Below are 23311 nucleotides of genomic sequence, written 5' to 3' on the forward strand. Positions count from 1 at the left end.
CGAGTTCAGGTGCGAGTGCACTTTGCCGAGAGCACTTCTTGGACATGTTGCAGCAATGGCTGATGCCTCAAATGCAAACACTCTCCGTTCATCTTTCAGCAGGATGGGGCTCCACCTCATTTTCAACATGAAGTTCGTGGGTACCTTAACACGGAGCTGCTGCATCGATGGATTGGCCGATCTACAGAAGGGGACAGCTGTTTCATGAAATGGCCTCTCCGATCACCAGATGTCAGTCCGTGTGACTTTTTTCTGTGGGTACATATTAAAGATATGGGGTATGTACCGCCTCTACCACATGATGTAGCAGAGCTCTGGGAGAGAATACGGGAAGCGACCGCCAGTTGGCAATGCCAAGCAGGGACGGGTATGTCAAGAATTCGATTACTTTATTGATGTCTGCCGGGTCACTCGTGGTTCGCATATCAAATGTTTGTAAAAAGACTTTAAGAGTTTCTCTTCAAAATGCAATATGTATTACATCTGTACAATGTTTAGTTCTTGTGCAATAAATAACTGAAAGTGTTCTCGGACTTTATGTACACCCTGTATTACTGACAAAATCCTCAATTAAAAGCTGAAGAAGCAAGTTAGATTCTTAATGTACCCAGTGAACAATGCAGACAGTCCGAAAAGGAAATGGTGCAGTTTACCTTTTAAAGGTCGAACTTCAAACAGTATACGGGCAAAAGGTTTCTCTGTGCTTTTCTATGTCCAACAGACAGAAGTAGATGTCTCCTCAATTCAAAATACAAACAACCAGCTATCATGAAAAGTGGGGTTCATAAAATTACCTGCTGAGAGTGTCAGTCTTGCTATATTGGACAGACTGGCAAGTCAGTCTACACTAGTCTCAGACAACACAGAAGCTGGAGATGTGTGCTGGAGCAATGGGAATGCCAGCCACGGAAAAGGCATCCCAATCCGCATTAGTAAAGGCTCACCTGGAGAGGAGACCAGGCGAGTGACGCTGAAGAAAAGATAAGAGAATCGGTAAATGATCACTGTCATATGGAGGGGTGGAACTGAAGGCTACGGATGGAAAGATCAGCAGCCAAGAAAGTGACGTGTAGCATCCAAAGGGTGTAGGGACTTCAGTGTCGAGAAGGCAGAGATCAAGCTATCAGCAGGTCTTCAACAATCGTGCATCATTCAATGGTCACAGTACCTCCCCACAGAGGGTTATGGGTGTTGAAATTCCCTAGAAGGGATGGAGGAGGGAGCTGTTCAAGGAAGGTTAGAAGAGCAGGAAGCGTAAGAGGCTGGTCTGGGGGAAGACAAATATTTAATAATTGCATATTGTTACCACAGTGTCTTAATGGTTCTGAACAGCCACTGCTTACAGTGTGGTTTGAAGAGGAATCCAAGAACTAACATTGTAAGTCTGCACAGACAGACACACTACTGGAGCCTCACAAAGGGCCAACCCAGTTCCAGCCTTAGGCTTGGAAACCACATAGTGTCATCAAACAAGTATCCACAAAATGAGATTTCTGCAAAACATAACGTACCGAGTAGAGAGAAAGAAGAGAGTGTAATTCTGGAAGATGATGATACTAATCATTATACAGTTAACCCCGCTTTTCCACGTTTCAAGTGACTTCAAAAACATGGTGTGAAATGCGGGAAAATGTAAAATGTTGCAAATAACGTTTTCAGCTGTAAAGGTTACATATAGGGTACCCCCTTGAATTGTTGCATTTTATGTATGATAGGAGGGACTTGTTTATTACCTAAGACAAGTTTATTATATAATAAAAATCACTGATGCAATTGAAACTGATAACTGTCTGGGAAGTAGAAGTACGACTCAATTTCATGTCATAATCGATGTTTTTGGAAAGCATGCGACTATCATTCTTTATTTAAACAATGAAACATTGCACCAATTACATATTTTATTCCATGCTTAGCATGACGCATTTCAAGAATTTTTTCTCGATATCAAATGCTAATATTTACAAAATTAATTTATGTAGTGTTTGCGTATGTATTGTTCTGCATCTCTTGCACTGTAGTCGTTTTTTTCAGGTTATCAGGTACCGTTCCTCCTAATTTATATAGAAAACCAACACTTGCACCATTTGTTTGCGTAACATGACAAATATCTATGTAAATACTGCACTTGACAACGAGAATAAATTCTTGAAACACATTTTGCTCAGCATGAAAAAAATACGTAAATGGCACTGTTGAAACCAAAACTATGTGAGCAATGCAAAGTGATTGAAAAGGTCAACCAGCACAACAAGTGGCGAAACAACGAAACACGCAAAATATGGCTCAACAAAGGTGTCATGATTACAACAATGACGAAACTGCGCATGTGCAGTAGAGGTAGCTTGGAAATGGTTGCGATTGGCCACGATATCTTTATTCGAATGAACATATTTACTCCCATTACGCACCACGCCGAGTAGAGCTTGGCAGCGGCAGGAGATGGGGCAGGAATTGTTCCAACGTTTACACATTTACCAGTTCAAATCCACTGAGTAGAGCACCCTGATGTCAAGAAACTTAACCACGTAACGTTTGTAAACACTACTTGATGGCCACCATCATGCCAGCGTCATTTTATGTTGGTTTTGCCTCTGTGAACATTTTTTTTTTATCAAGCATAAGTCGTGGGAGAGTTAAGTATGTTGACACAAAATCAGGCGTGAATGAACATTGTGGGCCTAGGAAATTTGACAGGAGCAATAAAAATGTCATAAATGGTGGGAAAAACGTTAATTCTGGGAACTTAAAAGTGGGGTTACATTGTAATTCCATTTGAGAAGACTAGTTCAAGAGTCCAGGGTCTGAAAGAGACCAAGCGGCCTTGAGGCGCACACACAGCATGCATTGTGTGTCTCACTCAATGTTACAGACTTCTTGTTCTGGTTCTCCAGGCAGAAGGGCTCCAAAAGGTGCCAGGGAAGAGGGTTTTTTTTTTCTCCAGCCAAGGAGGAGGAGTGGTTCCAGGAGAGGAGGGAATGGAATGGGGGGGAGGAGGAGGAGGAGGAGGAGGAGGAGGAGGAGGAGGAGGAAAGGACACAACAGAAACAAAGGCAGATGTTTGACAGCAGGTGAATTTCTGTCAGGCCTAAGAGTTGGAAAGGTGGCCATGAGTTTTGAATTCATGAAGCTTCCTTTCCTCTTTACAAATTTGGCAATCTGGCGAGCGAGGAGAATGTGGCTGGAACAATTCATGCACTTGGGTGGTGGGATGCGTGGACTCCTCACATGGATAGGGCAGCCTTAGTCGCCACGAACAGATGTGCAGAACTATAGACCTATATCTCTAACATCGATCAGTTGTAGAATTTTGGAACACTTATTATGTTCGAGTATAATGACTTTTCTGGAGACTAGAAATCTACTCTGTAGGAATCAGCATGGGTTTCGAAAAAGACGGTCGTGTGAAACCCAGCTCGCGCTATTCGTCCACGAGACTCAGAGGGCCATAGACACGGGTTCACAGGTAGATGCCGTGTTTCTTGACTTCCGCAAGGCGTTCGATACAGTTCCCCACAGTCGTTTAATGAACAAAGTAAGAGCATATGGACTATCAGACCAATTGTGTGATTGGATTGAGGAGTTCCTAGATAACAGGATGCAGCATGTTATTCTCAATGGAGAGAAGTCTTCCGAAGTAAGAGCGATTTCCGGTGTGCCGCAGGGGAGTGTCATAGGACTGTTGATATTCACAATATACGTAAATGACCTGGTGGATGACATCCGAAGTTCACTGAGGCTTTTTGCAGATGATGCTGTGGTGTATCGAGAGGTTGTAACAATGGAAAATTGTACTGAAATGCAGGAGGATCTGCAGCGAATTGACGCATGGTGCAGGGAATGGCAATTGAATCTCAATGTAGACAAGTGTAATGTGCTGCGAATACACAGAAAGATAGATCCTTTATCATTTAGCTACAAAATAGCAGGTCAGCAACTGGAAGCAGTTAATACCATAAATTATCTGGGAGTACGCATTAGGAGTGATTTAAAATGGAATGATCATATAATGTTGATCGTCGGTAAAGCAGATGCCAGACTGAGATTCATTGGAAGACTAAGGAAATGCAATCCGAAAACAAAGGAAGTAGGGTACAGTACGCTTGTTCGCCCACTGCTTGAATACTGCTCAGCAGTGTAGGATCTGTACCAGATAGGGTTGATACAAGATAGAGAGAAGATCCAACGAAGAGCAGCGCGCTTCATTACAGGATCATTTAGTAATCGCGAAAGCGTTACGGAGATGATAGATAAACTCCAGTGGAAGACTCTGCAGGAGAGACGCTCAGTAGCTCGGTACGGGCTTTTGTCAAAGTTTCGAGAACATACCTTCACCGAAGAGTCAAGCAGTATATTGCTCCCTCCTACGTATATCTCGCGAAGAGACCATGAGGATAAAATCAGGGAGATTAGAGCCCGCACAGAGGCATACCGACAATCCTTCTTTCCACGAACAATACGAGACTGGAATAGAAGGGAGGACCGATAGAAGTACTCAAGGTACCCTCCGCCACACACCGTCAGGTGGCTTGCGGAGTATGGATGTAGATGTAGATGAAATAGGAGTTGCCTCACATCACCTAGGCATGTGACAAAAACAGACATATCACAATAATGAACCATAACACTGACTTTTTTGAGAAAGGTATCGCCCTCAAAAGCTAAGGTGAAAGTGCCAGTATGAACATGATTGTCCTTAGGACCTCTTTGGACTCGCCAGATGAAACAAATGCTGCTTTGGACTCGCCAGATGAAACAAATGCTGCTTTGGACTCGCCAGATGAAACAAATGCTGCTTTGGACTCGCCAGATGAAACAAATGCTGCTTTGGACTCGCCAGATGAAACAAATGCTGCTTTGGACTCGCCAGATGAAACAAATGCTGCTTTGGACTCGCCAGATGAAACAAATGCTGCTTTGGACTCGCCAGATGAAACAAATGTCGCACTGTGCCACATTGGTCTCAAATTCATCAGACTGAAGGAGGAGGTCAATGTGGAAAATAATGCCCTGGATCATATTTAAGGATTGGTGGGGAGTAATGCTCACCAGGATGTCTCTTAAGTGCTCATGAGAAGGGATTAAACTTTAACAAACCTATCTTCAATGTCTTCTACAGAAAGGAGTGGTTTGGTAATGGCAGAATTAGTTATGTGGGCCAGGCAAATGCCCAGTGGACAGAACATTTAAAAATTGCCCTTTGCCCAAAGCTGTTTTGAATGCCCAAAATCTGGGCATTTATATAAAAAAATTACTTTCTAAAGTTTTTATTGTTAGAATGTATAATATACCAATTAAAATAAGGAATGGGACAATAACTCCCGACATTAAAAGATAGTAAATGTTTACACTTAAAACGTACGTTAGTAAGAACAAACTAAGAAAGAAGAGAGAAGCATTGGTGTTTTTTCCCCTAGCGTTCCAACTTGCTGTACCAAGGAAGCATGCATGTTACTGACAGCTGCTTATCATTTATAATGTTACCAGTCCCCCCCCCCCCCCCCCCACACACACACACACACACCTCTCATTGAACAGCTATACAGTGACACGCCAGTAAAAAATTGTCCTTACGTCATTGATTGTGTTAAACTGTTTTCAGTGGGAATAAAACTGCTTTATTATCAGATGTAGTGACATTTGAGACAGACTATAGTTTTACATTCTGTCTTTTCTTTATCTTCTTTCGTATGACCGCACTGCTGCGAAGATAAAATAAGAACATTACCATAAAAAGTATTTAATAATGAAGAATCAATGCCCACCTTGCAGCTAATCATGTTGATGCAGCAGTACTAAGTAGTAACCAGAAGCCTGTTAAGGCGCTTGGTGCAATAAGCTTTGATTGTGGCACTGCAAAGAACACTGCACTAAATGTTAATCAGGCTAGAGAGAATTTGGTTGATTATAGGGACAAACTAAGAATTAAGTCCTGACAATTTTTGTTGGAAGGAGTGAGTCCTCACCCCCAGGAAGATAAAAATCGTCATGTAAATCCTTTATTTTGGTGTAGACGTTTAAGAGGAACTTGCGAAGTGGCAGAAGTTGCCACAAAAATTCTAGGCACACCAGTTACATCTGCTGCTACAGGGCATTCCTTTAGCACTCTTGGATTGATCCACAGTAAAAAAAGAGACTCGCATCAGAGAGAGCAGCAAAACTAACCCACCTCTCATATAATTGGAAGTTTATGAATGGAGCAGGAACACAACACGAGCCTATTGATCCCAAGGAAAAACCCATACTGAATAGTCCAAGCAAAGATAAAATGGAAGGGAACTCAATAGTCTGCGAGCAACCAGATTCAGAAGAATCTGAGGCAGAGTCGGAACTTCATGATTCTTCTTAAACTTCAAGAAACTGAATGAGAACTTTTTTTTTTCATTTTTATGTGGTACTATTGTATAAGTAAAAATACTAACTAAAAGTTAGCTACTTAATATAAATTATACTTACCTTAAAAATTACTATTAAACTTCAGTATTATTTTCTTTTCTATCATGCACTACCCCAAGAATTGAACTCATTAATGATGTAAAAAGTTATGGTTACAGTCCAATTTAGTTCCTCTAATAATTTTCCCGTAACTATTGAACAGCTTTTTCAACTTTGTTACCCAAACACTAAAGAAGCAGCATTGCAAAACATCTTTGCCAATACAAAATATTAAATTAAAATTTTTGTAAGATGCATAAATGTCCAGGCATTTATGAATTTTGGGCATTTGCTCCAACTTATAAATGTCCAAGCATTTTACACCACTCGGCGGAAGTCTCCCCCTACGTCCTGGAACAAACCAAGTTACAGGGAAGCATGCATGTTACTGACAGCTGCTTATCATTTATAATGTTACCAGTTCTCCTCCCCCCACCCCCCCCCCCCCACACACACACACACACCTCATTGAACAGTCGCGAGCGACGTACCTGATCTTCCTCCCAGTCAGTGACCAGGAAGGGGAAGGCTGATAAAGCAATAGTAGAAACAGAGAGAGAACCATCCCCATATGAAGAGATTGCAACAGAAGAGCAGACAGACGTGCAGAGCATTCGCCCTGATACCACCTACCACCCATTCGCAGCAAGGGCCACCTGGCACAGTGGTTGTTGCTGGGAGTTCCAATGCCTGAGAATGATGAGTAACCACTCCTAGGCATACAGGAAGCAGTGACAGCTCAGGTAACAGAAAAGTGTGATCCTTGTGCTGTCAGGGGGCTCAGCCAGATGGGTACACACACGGACTGGCTACTGTGCTGGTGACCTGGTGAGGTTTGGGGGCGGAGGGGGGCGGGGGCTATCTATGGCCAAGAAGAAAAGTGGTGGGGGCAGAGGAACCCATGCCAGAGACTCTAGGGAGGGAGTTCTTCCCCAAATGGCTGATACTGTATAAATAGAATTTAGAAAGGGAGGTCAAACCCCAAGGAGTGTACAGTGTCAACACAAGACAAGTCCATAAAGGAATAGTAGAACTGAGGAACAGCTGTGTCGTCATAAAAGGAAACATCAAGGGAGAAAGGGGAAGGAGGAGGAGGGGGGAGTAGGAGGGGGAGGGGGGACCTTGGATGGGGAGGAACAGATATGGAGAAGGGAATGCAGCCTGGGAGAGAAGAGTGGCTGCAACAGTTCGAGGCCCCACATACACCACACACGTACGCACAGAAGAGCTGTGGGCCCCCTGAGGGGAAATATTCAAGATGGATCAAACATGGTAATGTTATGCTTTTATATCCCCCTGCATCCAGTGCAGTAGGGGCAAAATATCTGGAAGAAAACTTGGATGGAAGGAACAGTACAGTTTAATATTCCATCAACATTGAGGTCAGGACAGATCATACGTTCTGAACATTTCACAGATGGGGAAGGAAATCAGCCATGCCCTCTCAAAGGGACCATCTCGGCATTTACCTGGAGCGATTTAGGAAAACTGCAGAAAACCTAAATCTGGATGGCTGGATGCAAATCTGACCAGTGGTTCTTCTGGATCAGATTCAAGTGTGCTAACCATTGCACAATGTTGCCCAGTTGGAAAACTAAGTAAATTTCATAGTCATGTTACAGTATCAGGAGGCGTTTTCAACTTCCCAGCTGTAATAGAAAGGAAACTACTTGTGATAACTTCTTACTTCTCCTGGTAAACAAAGGCCCCAAACTTTTCACCTCACTTAATACAGAACAGGCAATCAGTGCGCATATGGCCACAATAATATCACTGAATACAGCTGTAAATTCTGCTTAAATGTGATAAAAAACAAATTTCAGCTTAACTGAATTTTACCATGTAGGCTGCAGATTCCTTGACTTGCACCAAAGGATGGTTGGGCTTCGGGTTCTGCTGAATATATCAGGTGTCCACTATATGCAGGGGGTGGCTACATGGGTAGCAGGGGCTGTGTGGCATGGACTGGGTGGATTTTTAGGTTAGAGGGTCTCGGGAGAACACAAGGACTTCAGCCACAAATGGTGCAGGCCGAACACAGGAAGAACATAGATACAGGAACCATCGGTATAACAGTTGTAAACTGTCGTAGCTGTGATGGGAAAGTACCAGAGCTCCAAGCGCTAATGGAAAGCACTGATGCTCAAATCGTTATAAGCACTGAAAGCTGGTTAAAGCTGGAGATAAGATCAGCTGAAATTTGTGCAAAGAACTAACGGTGTTCCGAAACAATAGGCTCAACATGGTTGGCGGTGGCATGTTTGTTGCTGTTAGATGTAGTCTATCTTGTCGCAAAATTGACAGTGAGTTAGTATTGGCAGAGGTCATTGTTGGCAACCAGAATAAAATAATAATTGGATCCTTTCACTGACCTACCAATTCAGATGAAACAGTGCTGAAAGGTTCAAAGAAAACTCGAGTTTGATTTCAAATATGTACCCGACTAATATGATGATAATTGGTGGTGACTTTAATTTACCCTCAATATATTGGCGAAAATACATGTTCAGTTCCAGAGGTACGCATAAAATATCATCCGAAATTGTGCTAAATGCATTCTCTGAAAATTATTTCGAGCAGTTATTAAATGAGCCCACGCAAATAGTAAATGGTTGTGAAAATGCACTTGACCTCTTAGCAACAAATAACCCTGAGTTAATAATGAGCATCAAAAACTGATTTAGGATTAGTGAACACAGGGTTGTCATAGCGAGATTGAATATTGTAATCCCCAAATCCTTGAAAAATAAGTGAAAAATATACCTATAGAAAAAAGCTGATAAAAATTCACTTGATGCCTTCCTGAGAGACAATCTCCACTCCTTCCAAATGAATGATATTAGTGCACACCAGATGCAGCTTGAATTTAGAGAAAAAGTGTTGGCAGCATGTGAGAGATTTATACCAAATAAATTAACAAATGATGGAGCTGATCCTCCTTGGTACACAAAACGGGTCAGAACACTGTTGCAGAAACAACGAAACGAACATGCCATATTTAAACAGACTCAAAATCCCCAAGATTGGCGATCTTTTGCAGAAGCTCAAAATTTAGCGCGGACTTCAATATGAGATGCCTTTAACAGTTTCCACAACGAAACTTTGTTTTGAAACCTGGCAGAAAATCCAAAGAGATTCTGGTTGTATGTGAAGTATGTCAGCGGCAAGAAATAATCAATGCCTTCTCTGTGTGACAGCAATGGAGATACTATCAAAGACAGTGCTGCCAAAGCAGAGTTACTAAATGAAGTAAATATTCCAGAATTCAAATCGAGAACAGCAGCCAACAGGAGTAACATAGAAGTAAATTTCCTCGGAGTAGTGAAGCAAGTTAAATCACTTCATAAAAGCAAGTCTTCTAGGGCAGACTGTATACCAATTAGGTTACTTTGAGTATGCTGATGCAATACCTCCATACTTGAGAATCATATACAACTGTTCGCTTGATGAAAGATCCATACCCAAAAACTGGAAAGTTGCACAGGTCACACCACTATTCAAGAAGGGTTGTAAGACCCGTATCATTAACGTCAATATGCAGCAGGATTCTGGAGCATATATTGTGTTTGAATGTTATGAAATACCTTGAAGAAAACGGTCTACTGACACACAACATGGGTTTAGGAAACATTGTTCTTGTGAAAAAACTGGCTCTTCATTCGTATGAAGTGTTGAGAGCTACTGATGAGGGATTTCAGATCAGTTCCATATTTCTGGATTTCCCGAAGGCTTTTGACACTGTACACGGCTTATAGTGAAATTGCATGCGTATGGAATATTGTCTGTTATGTCACTGGATTTGTGACTTCCTGTCAGAGAGGTCACAGTACGTAGTAACTGACAGATAGTCATCGAGTAAAACAGAAGTGATTTCTGGTGTTCCCAAAGGTAGTGTTATAGGCCCTTTTCTGTTCCTTATCTATATAAACAATTTAGGAGACAATCCAACAGTCGTCTTAGGTTGTTTGCAGATGCGCTGTCATTTATGGACTAATAGTCATCAGAAGATCAAAACAAATTGCAAAATGATTTAGAAGAGATATCAGAATGGTGCGATAGTTGGAAATTGACCCTAAATAATCAAAAGGGTGAGGTCATCCACATGAGTGCTAAAAGAAATCTGTTAAACTTCGGTTACACAATATATCAGTCAAATCTAAAGGCCGTAAACTAAATACCTTGGAATTACAATTATGAACAACTTAAATTGGAAGGAACACATAGAAAATGTTGTAGGGAAGGCTAACCAAAGACTGCATTTTATTGGCAGGACACTTAGAAAATGTAACAGATCTACTAAGTAGACTGCCTACACTACACTTGTCTGTCCTCTTTTAGAATACTGCAGTGCAGTGTGGGATCCTTACCAGATAGGGTTCACAGTGTACATCGAAATAGTTCAAAGAAGGGCAGCATGTTTTGTATTATTGTGAAATAGGGAAGAGAGTGTCACTGAAGTGATATAGGATTTCAGATGGACATCATTAAAACAAAGACTATTTTTGTTGCTGAGGAATCTTCTGATGAAATTAGTCACCAACTTTCTCTTCCAAATGCGAAAATATTTTGCTGACGCCAACCTACATAGGGAGAAACGATCACCATGATAAAATAAGGGAAATCAGAGATCATCTGGAAAGATAGAGATGTTTGTTCTTTCCACATGCTATACGAGATTGGAATAATAGAGAATTGTGAAGGTGGTTCGATGAACCCTCTGCCAGGCACTTAAATGTGATTTGCAGAGAATCCATGTAGATGAAGATGAATGGCCAAGATGAAACAATCTCCATGACTGACAATGTTGAGCATAACTGGACAAAATTCAGGAGTATTGTGCAATATGCCTTAAGACAGGTACGGGCCGAACAAAGTTCTGAGGGATAGGAAAGACTCACTGCGGTTTGATAGCTGTGTTAGAATGCTGCTCAAAAAGCAGAGTGAGCTTCACTGCAAATTAAAACATATCCAAAGCCTCACATACAAAAACTGAATGAAGCCAAAATTAGTATAGGGAGAAACGCATGAATCTTATCACTGAATTCGAATGTAAAATTCTAGCTACTGATCTGACACAAAATGCTAAGAAGTTTTGGTCCAACGTTAAATCAGTAAATGTATCACTGCCATCTGTCCAGACAGGTCATAATGGCACTTTGAAACAGAGGATGACAAAGTCAAAATGCTAAACTCCTGTTTCTGAAACAGTTTCACTGAGAATGATCCTACTGTGAATTCTCTTCTAAATCTTCACACAAATGTCAAAACAACAGATATAGAAATAAGTAACTATGGAAAAGAAAATCAACTGAAATGTTTCCTCAGAGGGAAGTCCACTTCACCAACACTATTCTATATATAGTACACAAAAGAACATACTTCTGTTCTAGCAGCAATGTAACATAAGACACTGAAGGAGAAAGCAATCCTATATTTGGTACAAGCACCAGCCATACTGTTTCCAAGGATCAGTTTTAGTTACTGTAATCGTAAATTCAGGCAGATTGTAGCGCAGTCGTTAGGCATTTGTACAGGTTAGTTCATACATTCTTTGCGTGTTTCCCTTGCATTATCTAGGCACAGACTCGTGTTTCAGTAAGTGTTGTTCAACATCGATTAGAATGGACAGGGACTGTGATTACTGTGTTTGGATGAGGGCTGAGTTGGCACCCCCTACCCTCACAGCTGCAGGCGGCACTGACTTCGGTCACGCAGCTTGAGGCTGTTGGGAGCCGGACTTGGGTATCACGGGGATGTCAACCTTGTCCCGTCTGTCCCCAGATCAGTCTGCTGCTGTGGTTGCCCCAGTTGCTGCCTGCATTGGGGCTGAGCCCTCGCCTGTGGTTGATTGAGAGGTCATTCCAAGGCGTGGCAGGCAGCGAAAGACGTCCCCGGAGGCTGATCAGAAAGCCTCCCTGGTGTGTGTGACAAAGGTTTCAGGTACTGTCTCTGGCTGAGGCAGATGCAGCTGCTGCCCTGTTTCAGAGGATGATTCTCAGCCTTCAAGGTCCGGGCAATCACAGAGGGTGGGCTTATTGGAAGTTGGAAGCTCCAATGTTAGGTGCGTGATGGGGCCCCTTAGGGATATGGTGGCTAAGGTGGGGAAGAAATCCAGTGTGCACTCAGTGTGCATTCCAGGTGGAGTCATTCCTGATGTGGAAAGGGTCCTTCCAGATGCCATGAAGAGCACAGGGTGCAGCTAGCTGCAGGTGGTGGCACATGTCAGCACTATTGACGTGTGTCACTTTGGATCTGAGGAAATTCTCTCTGGATTCCAGCGGCTATCTGATTTGGTGAAGGCTGCCGGTCTTGCTTACAAGATGAAGGCAGAGCTCATCATCTGCAGCATCGTCGACAGAATCAACTGCGGACCTTCGGTGCAGAGTTGGGTAGAGGGTCTGAATCAGAGGCTCAGACGGTTTTGCGACCATATTGGCTGCAGATTCCTTGACTTGCGCCATAGGGTGGTGGGGTTTCGGGTTCCACAGAATAGGTCAGGAGTTCACTACACTCAGCGGGTGGCTACATGGGTAGCGGAGGCTGTGTGGGCGTTTTTTTTAGGTTAGAAGGCCTCGGGAATGTACGGGGTGGGCTGCAATCTCAAAGGGTGCATGGCAAATACAGGACGTGCTTGGATCAAGGAACAGTTGGAATTGTAGTTGTAAATTGTTGTAGTTGTGCTGGGAAAGTCCCTGAGCTTCAAGCGCTAATAGAAAGCACAGAAGCTGAAATCGTTACAGGTACAGAAAGCTGGCTAAAGCCTTAAATAAGTTCTGCAGAAATTTTTACGAAGTCTCAGACGGTGTTCAGGAAAGATATATTAGGCAGAATTGTTGGAGTGTTTGTGTCTGTCGGTAGTGGTTTATCTTGTAGTGAAGTCGAAGTAGATACTCCATGCGAATTGGTATGGGTGGAGGTTATACTTAACACCCGAACTAAGTTAATAATTGGCTCCTTCTACCGACCCCCAGACTCTGATATAGTTGCTGAACAGTTCAGAGAAAATTTGAGTCTCTTAACAAATAAATACCCCACTCATACGGTTATAGTTGGTGGGGACTTCAACCTTCCCTCGACATGTTGGCAAAAATACTCATTCAAAACCGGTGGTAGGCAGAAAACATCTTCAGAGATTGTCCTAAATGCTTTCTCCGAAAATTATTTCCAGCAGTTAGTCCACGAACGCACGCGAATTGTAAATGGTTGCAAAAACACACTTGACCTCTTAGCCACAAACAGTCCAGAGCTAATAGAGAGCATCATGATTGATACAGGGATTAGTGATCACAAGGTCGTTGTAGCTAGGCTCAATAGCGTTTCTTCCAAATCCACCGGAAACAAATGCAAAACAATTTTATTTAAAAAAGCGGATAAAGTGTCACTAGAAGCCTTCCTAGGAGACAATTTCCATTCCTTCCGAACTGACTATGCAAATGTAGACGAGATGTGGCTCAAATTCAAAGATATACTAGCAACAGCAATTGAGAGATTCATAACTCATAAATTGGTAAGAGATGGAACTGATCCCCCATGGTACACAAAACAGGTCCGAACGCTGTTGCAGAAGCAACGGAAAAAGCATGCGAAGTTCAGAAGAACGCGAAATCCCAAAGATCGGCTAAAATTTACAGACGCGCGAAATTTGGCATGGACTTCAATGCGAGATGCCTTTAATAGGTTCCACAACAAAACATTGTCTCGAAATTTGGTAGAAAATCCAAAGAAATTCTGGTCGTATGTAAAGTACACAAGCGGCAAGACGCAGTCAATACCTTTGCTGCGCAGTGCCGATGGTACTGTTACCGACGATTGTGCCGCTAAAGCGGAGTTATTGAACGCAGTTTTCCGAAATTCCTTCACAAGGGAAGACGAATGGAATATTCCAGAATTTGAAACACAAACAGCTAGCTGCTAGCATGAGTTTCTTAGAAGTAGATACCTTAGGGGTTGCGAAGCAACTCAAATCGATGGATACGGGCAAGTCTTCAGGTCCAGATTGTATACCGATTAGGTTCCTTTCAAATTACACTGATACAATAGCTCCCTACTTAGCAATCATATACAACTGCTCGCTCACCGATAGATCTGTACCTACAGATTGGAAAATTGCGCAGGTCGCACCAGTGCTTAAGAAGGGTAGTAGGAGTAATCCATCGAACTACAGACCTATATCATTGACATCGGTTTGCAGTAGGGTTTTGGAGCATATACTGTATTCAAACATTATGAATCACCTCGAAGGGAATGACCTATTGATACGTAATCAGCATGGTTTCAGAAAACATTGTTCTTGTGCAACACAGCTAGCTCTTTATTCACATGAAGTAATGGCCGCTATCGACAGGGGATCTCAAGTTGATTCCGTATTTCTAGATTTCCGAAAAAGCTTTTGACACCGTTCCTCACAAGCGACTTCTAATCAAGCTACGAGTGTATGGGGTATAGTCTCAGTTGTGCGACTGGATTCGTGATTTCCTGTCAGGAAGGTTGCAGTTAGTAGTAATAGATGGCAAATCATAGAGTAAAACTGAAGTGATACCAGGGGTTCCCCAGGGAAGTGTCCTGGGACCTCTGCTGTTCCTGATCTATATAAATGACCTGGGTGACAATCTGAGCAGTTCTCTTAGGTTGTTCACAGATGATGCTGTAATTTACCATCTAGTAAGGTCATCCAAAGACCAGTATCAGTTGCAAAGCGATTTAGAAAAGATTGCTGTATGGTGTGGCAGGTGGCAGTTGATGCTAAATAACGAAAAGTGTGAGGTGAGCCACATGAGTTCAAAAGAAATCCGTTGGAATTTGATTACTCGATAAATAGTACAATTCTCGAGGCTGTCAATTCAACAAAGTACCTGGGTGTTAAAATTACGAACAACTTCAGTTGGAAAGACCACATAGATAATATTGTGGGGAAGGCGAGCCAAAGGTTGAGTTTCATTGGCAGGACACTTAGAAGATGCAACAAGTTCACTGAAGAGACAGCTTACACTACACTCGTTCGTCCTCTGTTAGAATATTGCTGCGCGGTGTGGGATTGACGGAGGACATCGAGAGAGTGCAAAAAAGGGCAGCTCGTTTTGTATTATCACGTAATAGGGGAGAGAGTGTGGCAGATATGATACGCGAATTGGGATGGAAGTCATTAAAGCAAAGACTTTTTCGTTGCGGCGAGATCTATTTACGAAATTTCAGTCACCAACTTTCTCTTCCGAATGCGAAAACATTTTGTTGAGCCCAACCTACATAGGTAGGAATGATCATCAAAATAAAATAAGATAAATCAGAGCTCGAACAGAAAGGTTTAGGTGTTTGTTTTTCCCGCGTGCTGTTCGGGAGTGGAATGGTAGAGAGATAGTATGATTGTGGTTCGATGAACCCTCTGTCAAGCACTTAAATGTGAATTGCAGAGTAATCATGTAGATGTAGAAGGTCATCAAACAGATGCATACAATTATAGACCTATACTGCTGATGTTTTATGGTTGCACACTATGACTTTTCTTGAGACCCAAAAATCTCCACTGTAGGAGCAACATGGATTCCAAAAACAATGATAATGTAAATCCCAGCTCACTTGTTCATCCACGAGACCTAGAAAGCAGTAGATACTGGCACCTAAGTTGATCCAGATCTGCACTGCTGTAATTAATAAAACATAAGGGTACAAAACATCAGACCAGCTGTGTGAGTAGACTGAAGAGTTCTCAATAACAGAACACAGTACCCCAGTCTTAATGGCGAGAAATTTCCAGAAGTAAAAGTAATTTGAGGCACATTCCAAGGGAGTGTTATCGGACCATTACTTCTCACAATATACAAGGGGCGTTCAATAACTAAAGAAACAATTTTTTTTTTTTTTCTAAAAGTAAGTTGGTTTCATTCAGGATTCCTATACACCATATTATTCCCACTCTTTTGGCTACACAATCGTAGTTTTTTTCACTTCAAGGTGACAGCCTTACACCACCTTACTGGGTAGGCATGTATGCCCACATCGTACCACACTACTGGTTGACATTGGAGCCAACACCTTGCTGCATTTATAACCTACCCATAATTCATAATACTCTTTCCCGCACAGTGCATCCTTCAATGGGCCAAACAGATGGAAGTCTTCTATTGGGCAGTGAGGAACCCAGCGGGCATACACCTTTGAGTGCCCTAACTGGTGGACAAGTGTGAGCACTACTAACAAAGGTGTCCAGTTGAGGAAGTAAGATTCGGACTGTGAGCCATCAACCACTCTGAATGAGGGTGTCTGCACGTTCCAACACTGTAGAAGTCACAGCTGTGTGCGGGCGGATAGTACAAGGGACATCGGACAGGTTTGCACGACCTTGTTGCAAGGATGACTGATGCCTTGCCCAAAGAGTCTCCATAGACATTCTGCAACTACCTTTGAATATCTGCAATCCTCTGGTTTACTGCCAAAAGAAACTCAATTATAGTTCTCTGCTTGGAGTACACTTAAATTACAGACACTATTTTAAAAGCCACGTGTAGCGCTGCCACTTATCGGAACTTCTTTAAACTATAGGGGCTGAAGCAAAAATATTCCACAACAAATTCCAGATTTTTTTCAACCAAAATTGACCAAGAAAAAAATTGTTGCTTTACTTACTGAATGCCACTCATATATAAATGATCTAGTGGATAACACCACAAGTTTCTGATGCTTTTTGCAAATGATGCTGTTGTATAGAGAGAAGTCTTCAACGCTAGAAAATTTTAACAATATGCACGAAGACCTGCAGACGATAAACACTTACTGCAAGGATTGGAAGTTGACCCTCAATGTAAACAAATCTAACAGATTGTGTATAAATAGGAAGCCACTCATTACTGTGTGATTGCTCAATTGCAGAAGAATCAATGGAAGCATCACATCCATAAAATATCTAAGAGCAAACATGTGGAGTAATTTGAAGTGGAGAGATCACATTAAACTAATTACTGATAAGGAAGATGTCAGAAAGAAAGGTGTGGTCAACGCATGAAGGATGTAGCTTACAGTACTTTTGTCTGGTCAAAACTTTAATATCGCTTGTCAGTCTGGGACTCATACCAGATAGGATTGATAGAGAAAATAGGTACAGAAAACTCCAAGAAGAGCAAAGCATTTCATTACAGGTTCACATAGTAAGAGCAGACACATCATAGAAATGCTAAGCCATCTCTAGTACTAGGGGTGTTCCAGTAACGTGTGCAGATTGTAACTGTCAATTGTCAAAATATTTTGGGTGCAAAAAGTGATTTTATTACATTTTTTCCTCATTCTACATTTTCTGTTCAGAGTCATGCTTGCATAGTTGCACAGGCATATTGCTTGCTGATTAATACTTACAGTGTGTTGCTCTAACCATACAGTAGCCTTTCTCTCCAGTGACAGCCAAGCGATCCTCTGAAATGTGGAGCTGTGGTGCCCGATCATGCAATGCTAACAACACTGTACTGGGGCTGACCACACGATATAGCCATCCAGGTATTGGTTTACCAGCCCAGTCGCTACTCTCATCAAATTCCTAAAACAAGATGCAACTATTGAGACAAGCATTTGGCAACTCTTGACATTTATCTCATGAAGACTTTAATTTTAGAATATTGTGCATTCTTCCTCCCATCCACAGCAAACCACCAGATCTTGATACTGGAGTTTATATTACTAGAAATTTAAGAATACATAACTGATCATCATTTTACACAGTCTTGTGAGTTACAAAAACTCTTGCACTTTACATATACAAAACTTTGTAACCCTCTGTTACTACAGCAATAGATTCTGAATTGATGTGTTTTAACTGCAACTAAAACGGGATGTCTCAGTTCTTATGTACATTTATTTAGAAAAAAAAATTCCATCCCTTCAAGCATGTATTTTGGAGAGCAAGAAGTAATTTTCTGATAATTTCAGTATGAACGAATAGCCACTTCATCCATTTACCTGCCGAAATGGAGCATGTGGGTCAGGTTCAGCTAAAATATAACGGTAACCATCTTTGTTATATGGGTGTTCCAGAGGATAGCCATGTGCCGGAAGCTTTGGCGCTGCTGAATCACCACCACTTCTCCCTCGCTTAGAAGACTGGTCAGAAACTTTTCTTTTTGAGCTCCGACCTTTCACTCCAGTACCTGCTTGAACTACACAAATGCACAATTCAATAAACCTTAATATTTTAGCTAATATAAAAGTCATTCAGAAAATCATTTATTTTCATGGATTGACCTTTTTCCACCAAGATATTTGTGAGATTCAAATGGATCATTATTCTCACAATCAAAAATCCTATAGTGAGTCAACTGGCTCACTGATTAAAACTACAAACATAAAAGACCGAATTCACACGTAAGTGGTGCAGTGCAGACATATGGTGCAGTCATGGTACTGTTTCATGCCATCTCTACGCTAACAAATGAAGCAATCCACACAGAGGTGGCATGACTGAGTCTCATTGCTTTGTGGTCTATGCCACGTCCATTTGCAGCCGAGAGTGGCAAACTGAAGCGCCATGTAGCAGAGGCATACGAGTTGTGTCCTGTTGTTTTAATTAATCTGATGTGTCAAAATGATTTAGAGTCTAACAAACTTTTGCTAAACAATAGAAAAGTATCTTCAATTATATGATCATAATCATCTAGGCTATTGCAATTGCAGTGTGCAAGATAAAGCAGGCACATCATCACTGGAGAACTAAACACAACAATTAGCCAATAAATCTCATTATTAATAATATTGTACATGATGCATAATTGAATCAATCACTGAATACTGTTGTAATTAACAAACAGTAAATTTTACAGGAGAACAGAAAAACTGTTTTCCGCTTACTTATTTGGGCTTTCTTCATGCAACCAGAGTATCTATGGTAAAACATCGTCCAGTAACATTTTTGGAACAGCTATTACATAATTGCTTAAGTTATCTTTGAAGGAAAAAAGCACCTTTTTTTATGTTACTGGATGAACAACATTGTATCTGTGCAGTTACGATGGTGTGCTGCTGAAACACACACTTTTCTGTAATACTTATTGCAGAAACTGAAACCTTATTTTGAGAAAGTGCAATGACTCTGCCAAAACACAATGTTTATTGCGTACAAATTTGCAAAAGTAGCAGCAACAGCAAAACATACAGAAATATTTAATACTATTCCTGCTGCAATTACATTAAACATGGACAGTCAGCATTACATTTTCTATTCTCAATCAACAGATCTTGCCAGTCAGTCATGTAAATCCACTATTCATTTGGTAGTTGCTCACAGAAATTCCATTTTTCAGCTGAGATATATTGGCATATGTCAAGTAAGACTTACGTAAGACTTTCTTCTTGGCACTTTTTATTGGCAGAACTTTATGATACAAGACAGGGAAAACTGAAATGTTATCTAGCAGCAGATTTCTTTTCCCACATTTTGGCTTCTTTGCAATGGTTTGAGAAACCCAAGGTTGTAGGATGCTATCACTTTCTTCCCTGCTGTGTAGTAGTGTCATCAACTGAAATTTTAACCAAACACTCAGTTACTTTAAATGAGCTTCTATACAACACCCTTGGTCCTGTGCGCTAATATCCCTAAAGTTCTTTGATTCCATCTTGGAGACAAGGAAACCATTGTCTTTGGCATTAGCAATGAAGGGAATCCAATTGTCTGAATAATATACATGAAAGGATCCTTTGTTCCTCTCTATAAGGGAAAAATCTCTATTGCATGGTACAGAACTGTGCCCTGTAACAAGGAATTTCTGGTCTATAGCAGTGAAATATTTACAGATGATCAAATTTTCGAAAATTGTCCTAATATTTTGAACATAACTCTCTAATACCCCTCTATATCTGAAATATTTAGGCTTATGTTCAAGTGAAAATAATTCAAAAAAATGCGTTACAATCAAAACATTCCAGTTTTGATGAGATGTTTGAATACTACATTAGAATTCTCAAATATTTAATATACAACTACAACTTTTTGGCTACTTGAATCATGAGAAACATTTTTTCATGAGTTGGAATTACAACTTTGTTCCACTGAAACTATCATGGGACAATTCACTTCTTTGTGAATTGGGTCTCCGTGAGCTTGGTACACTAGTATTCTAGAGTAATACAGACTTGAATTTCAATCCATCAACAGTAACAAGATACATCTTTAGCAAAATGAATTAATTATAACGGAAGGATAGATAGGGCATTCAACAAAGTGCCATCTTCCAACATTCAAAGGGCTCACTATAAACTTAAAATCCTTAAATCAACCTTGAAGTTGATTGGTGCTTTCTCTGATAAGACAGCCCAGCAGAAAACATTCTGAAATAAAAAAAAAGTGGGGAATACCCAGTTGTTGTTGAAGAAACATAATTCCTTCATCTCCAGCAAAGACATTGTCTCACGCCAAAATAGCATGGCTATTAACACAAGAGGAATGGTCTCATGAAGGGGTATCTGATTTATGAAGTGTCAATGATAAAATAAATACATAAACAAATAAAAATAAAATACTACCACCTTTACTTTAACTTTAGACTCGTCAACCATCACTTAAGTGTCTTCATATGTACCAACCCCTTTGCATTGTTTGAATGCCAGTAGTAATGGCTACACACTGTTTACACGTAATGCACGGACAACAAGTGAAAGGTGCGCCAAGACAGCTGACGATGCAGGACAATGTGCTCATTTCAGGGACTTGTTATAATTGCTCCAGTGTTTATGTAACAACACGCTAAACCTGCAGAGTTGTTCAGGAGGTAAAGAAGATTACTAGTATGTTTCTTACAATGAGGTACAAATTGAAGCACCTGGCCACATTCACTGCACCCTTCACCTCAGCTACTAAAAGACCTATCATCAAAATTGACATGCCTACTCAAACACAAATCAACACCATAATCACAAATACATGCTTCCCCAAGTGCAGTTGTAAGGCAACCACAACTTCCTTTTCATTAGCAAGAAGAAAAATTGGACCAAACATTAATGCTATCAACAAACCCCAAGCTACATCATGCTATTTAACAAGAAAAACCCTGTAATGTCTGAAAATTAATAAATTAGCTCTAAACAATGTTCAGCATAGACAAGTGAATCCTGAGCAGCCAACTCACTGTTTGAACTCCGTAACTGTGTCCAGGTGTGGGGGAGGAGCAGCATATTATGAAAGTGATCCACTTTACTGCTGATATATCCATTCCATAGTCCTCAGACCATCCATAAAGTAGGCCTGGATGCATATACAAACAAGTTTTACTGTTTAGCATTGAACATACATCTTAACAGATTTTACTAGTTGTACACAAAGCTACTTAGATCTGAAAATGGATCTGTTTGGTCAAACATAGGAATCACCATAAAAATTTTGCAAATTTGATGGTGGAACATAAAGTCTAATGAAAACAATACTGTGTTCTAAAAGTACTGAACACACCTCCTTACAGAAACTTTTCTGTATATTATTCTTGGCACTTAATTTTACCTTGACAGTTGGAAGAAAGCTCAAACAAGTCCTGAGGAACAGTCCATCAAGGATTGATAGATCATTATCACGGAATGTTAGTACACCCTGAAGAGCACCAGACATGTTTGTTATTGGCTGCCTGGAGTCGGCCCAAGCCTGACACTTCATGGCTGGCTCTCCACTAGGGTCACGTCCCCAAAGGTAGCACTGCTCAGCAATTCCAGGGGAAGTAGTAGTTCAGTAGTCTGGAGAAACAAATCTTCCATGCTTTACAGTAGGCTGCATCTTAATGACTGCCAGGAACATTTAAACCCCTCTCTGTAGATTTCATAAAAGACAAAAAGGCCATTATGAAATTAATGGTCAAGTTGTATTGTACTATCACCATAAGCTGATGCAATGTGATTTTCCATAATAATGCATAGTCCCTGTGTCACCCATTGACTGAGGTGAATAACTGGTACTCAGCTGGATTCTCAAATGAGGAAAAAAAGGGGTGGGGTAGCTGTATCAACAAGTGTAAATTAATTTGCTAGTGCTAAGAAGTTGAAAAACTGCAAAGAACTATTCAGTACCTAGTTTGCTTCAATACCCTAAAATCATTTGTTGTATTTTGTTTAACAACAAAAGCTTACACTATTTTTGCAATGTACTCTGCTTGGCAAAAAAGTGAAGCACAAGGAGGGGGAGGGAGAAATACAATGTAACTTGATGGGTTTAGAGGCTATGTGACACTTCAGTGATTACAAAACAGAGTAAAATCACTACCAGCTGTGACCTGAAGTCATACCCATTTAGCCCCTCCCCCACATCATGATTCAAGGTGTTCCACTGTCATGCCTCTTCAAGACACTGGAAGAATGGGACCTCTCTCCAGGTCACCGCCATACTCACTGACAATGATAATCTGGGGCAATACAGAATTACAATTCATTGCTGAACATAATGAGACACCAGCCATCAACAGTTCATGCTTGCCAGTCACAGTACCACTTCAAAACACAGCCATATGTGAATTGTTAATGGCAGCCTATGCATGGGATAGTAATTCCACAGTCTAGTTGCTGTTAGTCTCCAAAAAATGGTGTGGGATGACATACAATGTTCCAGGTCGTCTATTAATTGTTCACTGATGGCAGCCACAGAGGGAAAGGGTTAGGATGTAGTTGGTGCATAATAAGGCGATCATCCCTTGTGGACACTCCCATACCGACAACATAAGCATCCCTGGCTAGAGCAACAGCTGAAAGATTTGAAAGCAAATAAATCCCAAGGTCCGGATGGAATCCCAATTCGGCTTTACAGAGAGTATGCTATGGCGCGGCCTCTTACCTAGCTTGCATTTATCTTAAATCTCACACCCAGCACAAAGTTCCAAGCGACTGGAAAAAAGTGCAGGTGACTCATGTATATAAGAAGGGTAAAAGAACA

At 41.1% G+C, this 23311-nt stretch overlaps 1 protein-coding gene across 2 annotated transcripts in view; it reads right to left on the bottom strand.

The window, feature by feature from the left end:
- Positions 1–23311, bottom strand: part of LOC126184716 (set1/Ash2 histone methyltransferase complex subunit ASH2) — a 187009-nt gene that overhangs the window by 62823 nt on the left and 100875 nt on the right. Inside the window, exons 6-7 of one of the 2 annotated variants that reach the window (XM_049927238.1) lie at positions 18373–18569; positions 17776–17953 (exon numbers count right to left, since the gene is read on the bottom strand). In XM_049927238.1, coding sequence (XP_049783195.1) covers positions 17776–17953; positions 18373–18569 — 375 coding nt within the window. Of the gene's footprint in view, positions 1–17775; positions 17954–18372; positions 18570–21530; positions 21647–23311 lie in introns of both variants that reach the window. The other variant, XM_049927239.1, reaches the window with a different exon arrangement.

Source organism: Schistocerca cancellata, chromosome 4 (genome assembly GCF_023864275.1).
Source record: "Schistocerca cancellata isolate TAMUIC-IGC-003103 chromosome 4, iqSchCanc2.1, whole genome shotgun sequence".
Taxonomy (NCBI): domain Eukaryota; kingdom Metazoa; phylum Arthropoda; class Insecta; order Orthoptera; family Acrididae; genus Schistocerca; species Schistocerca cancellata.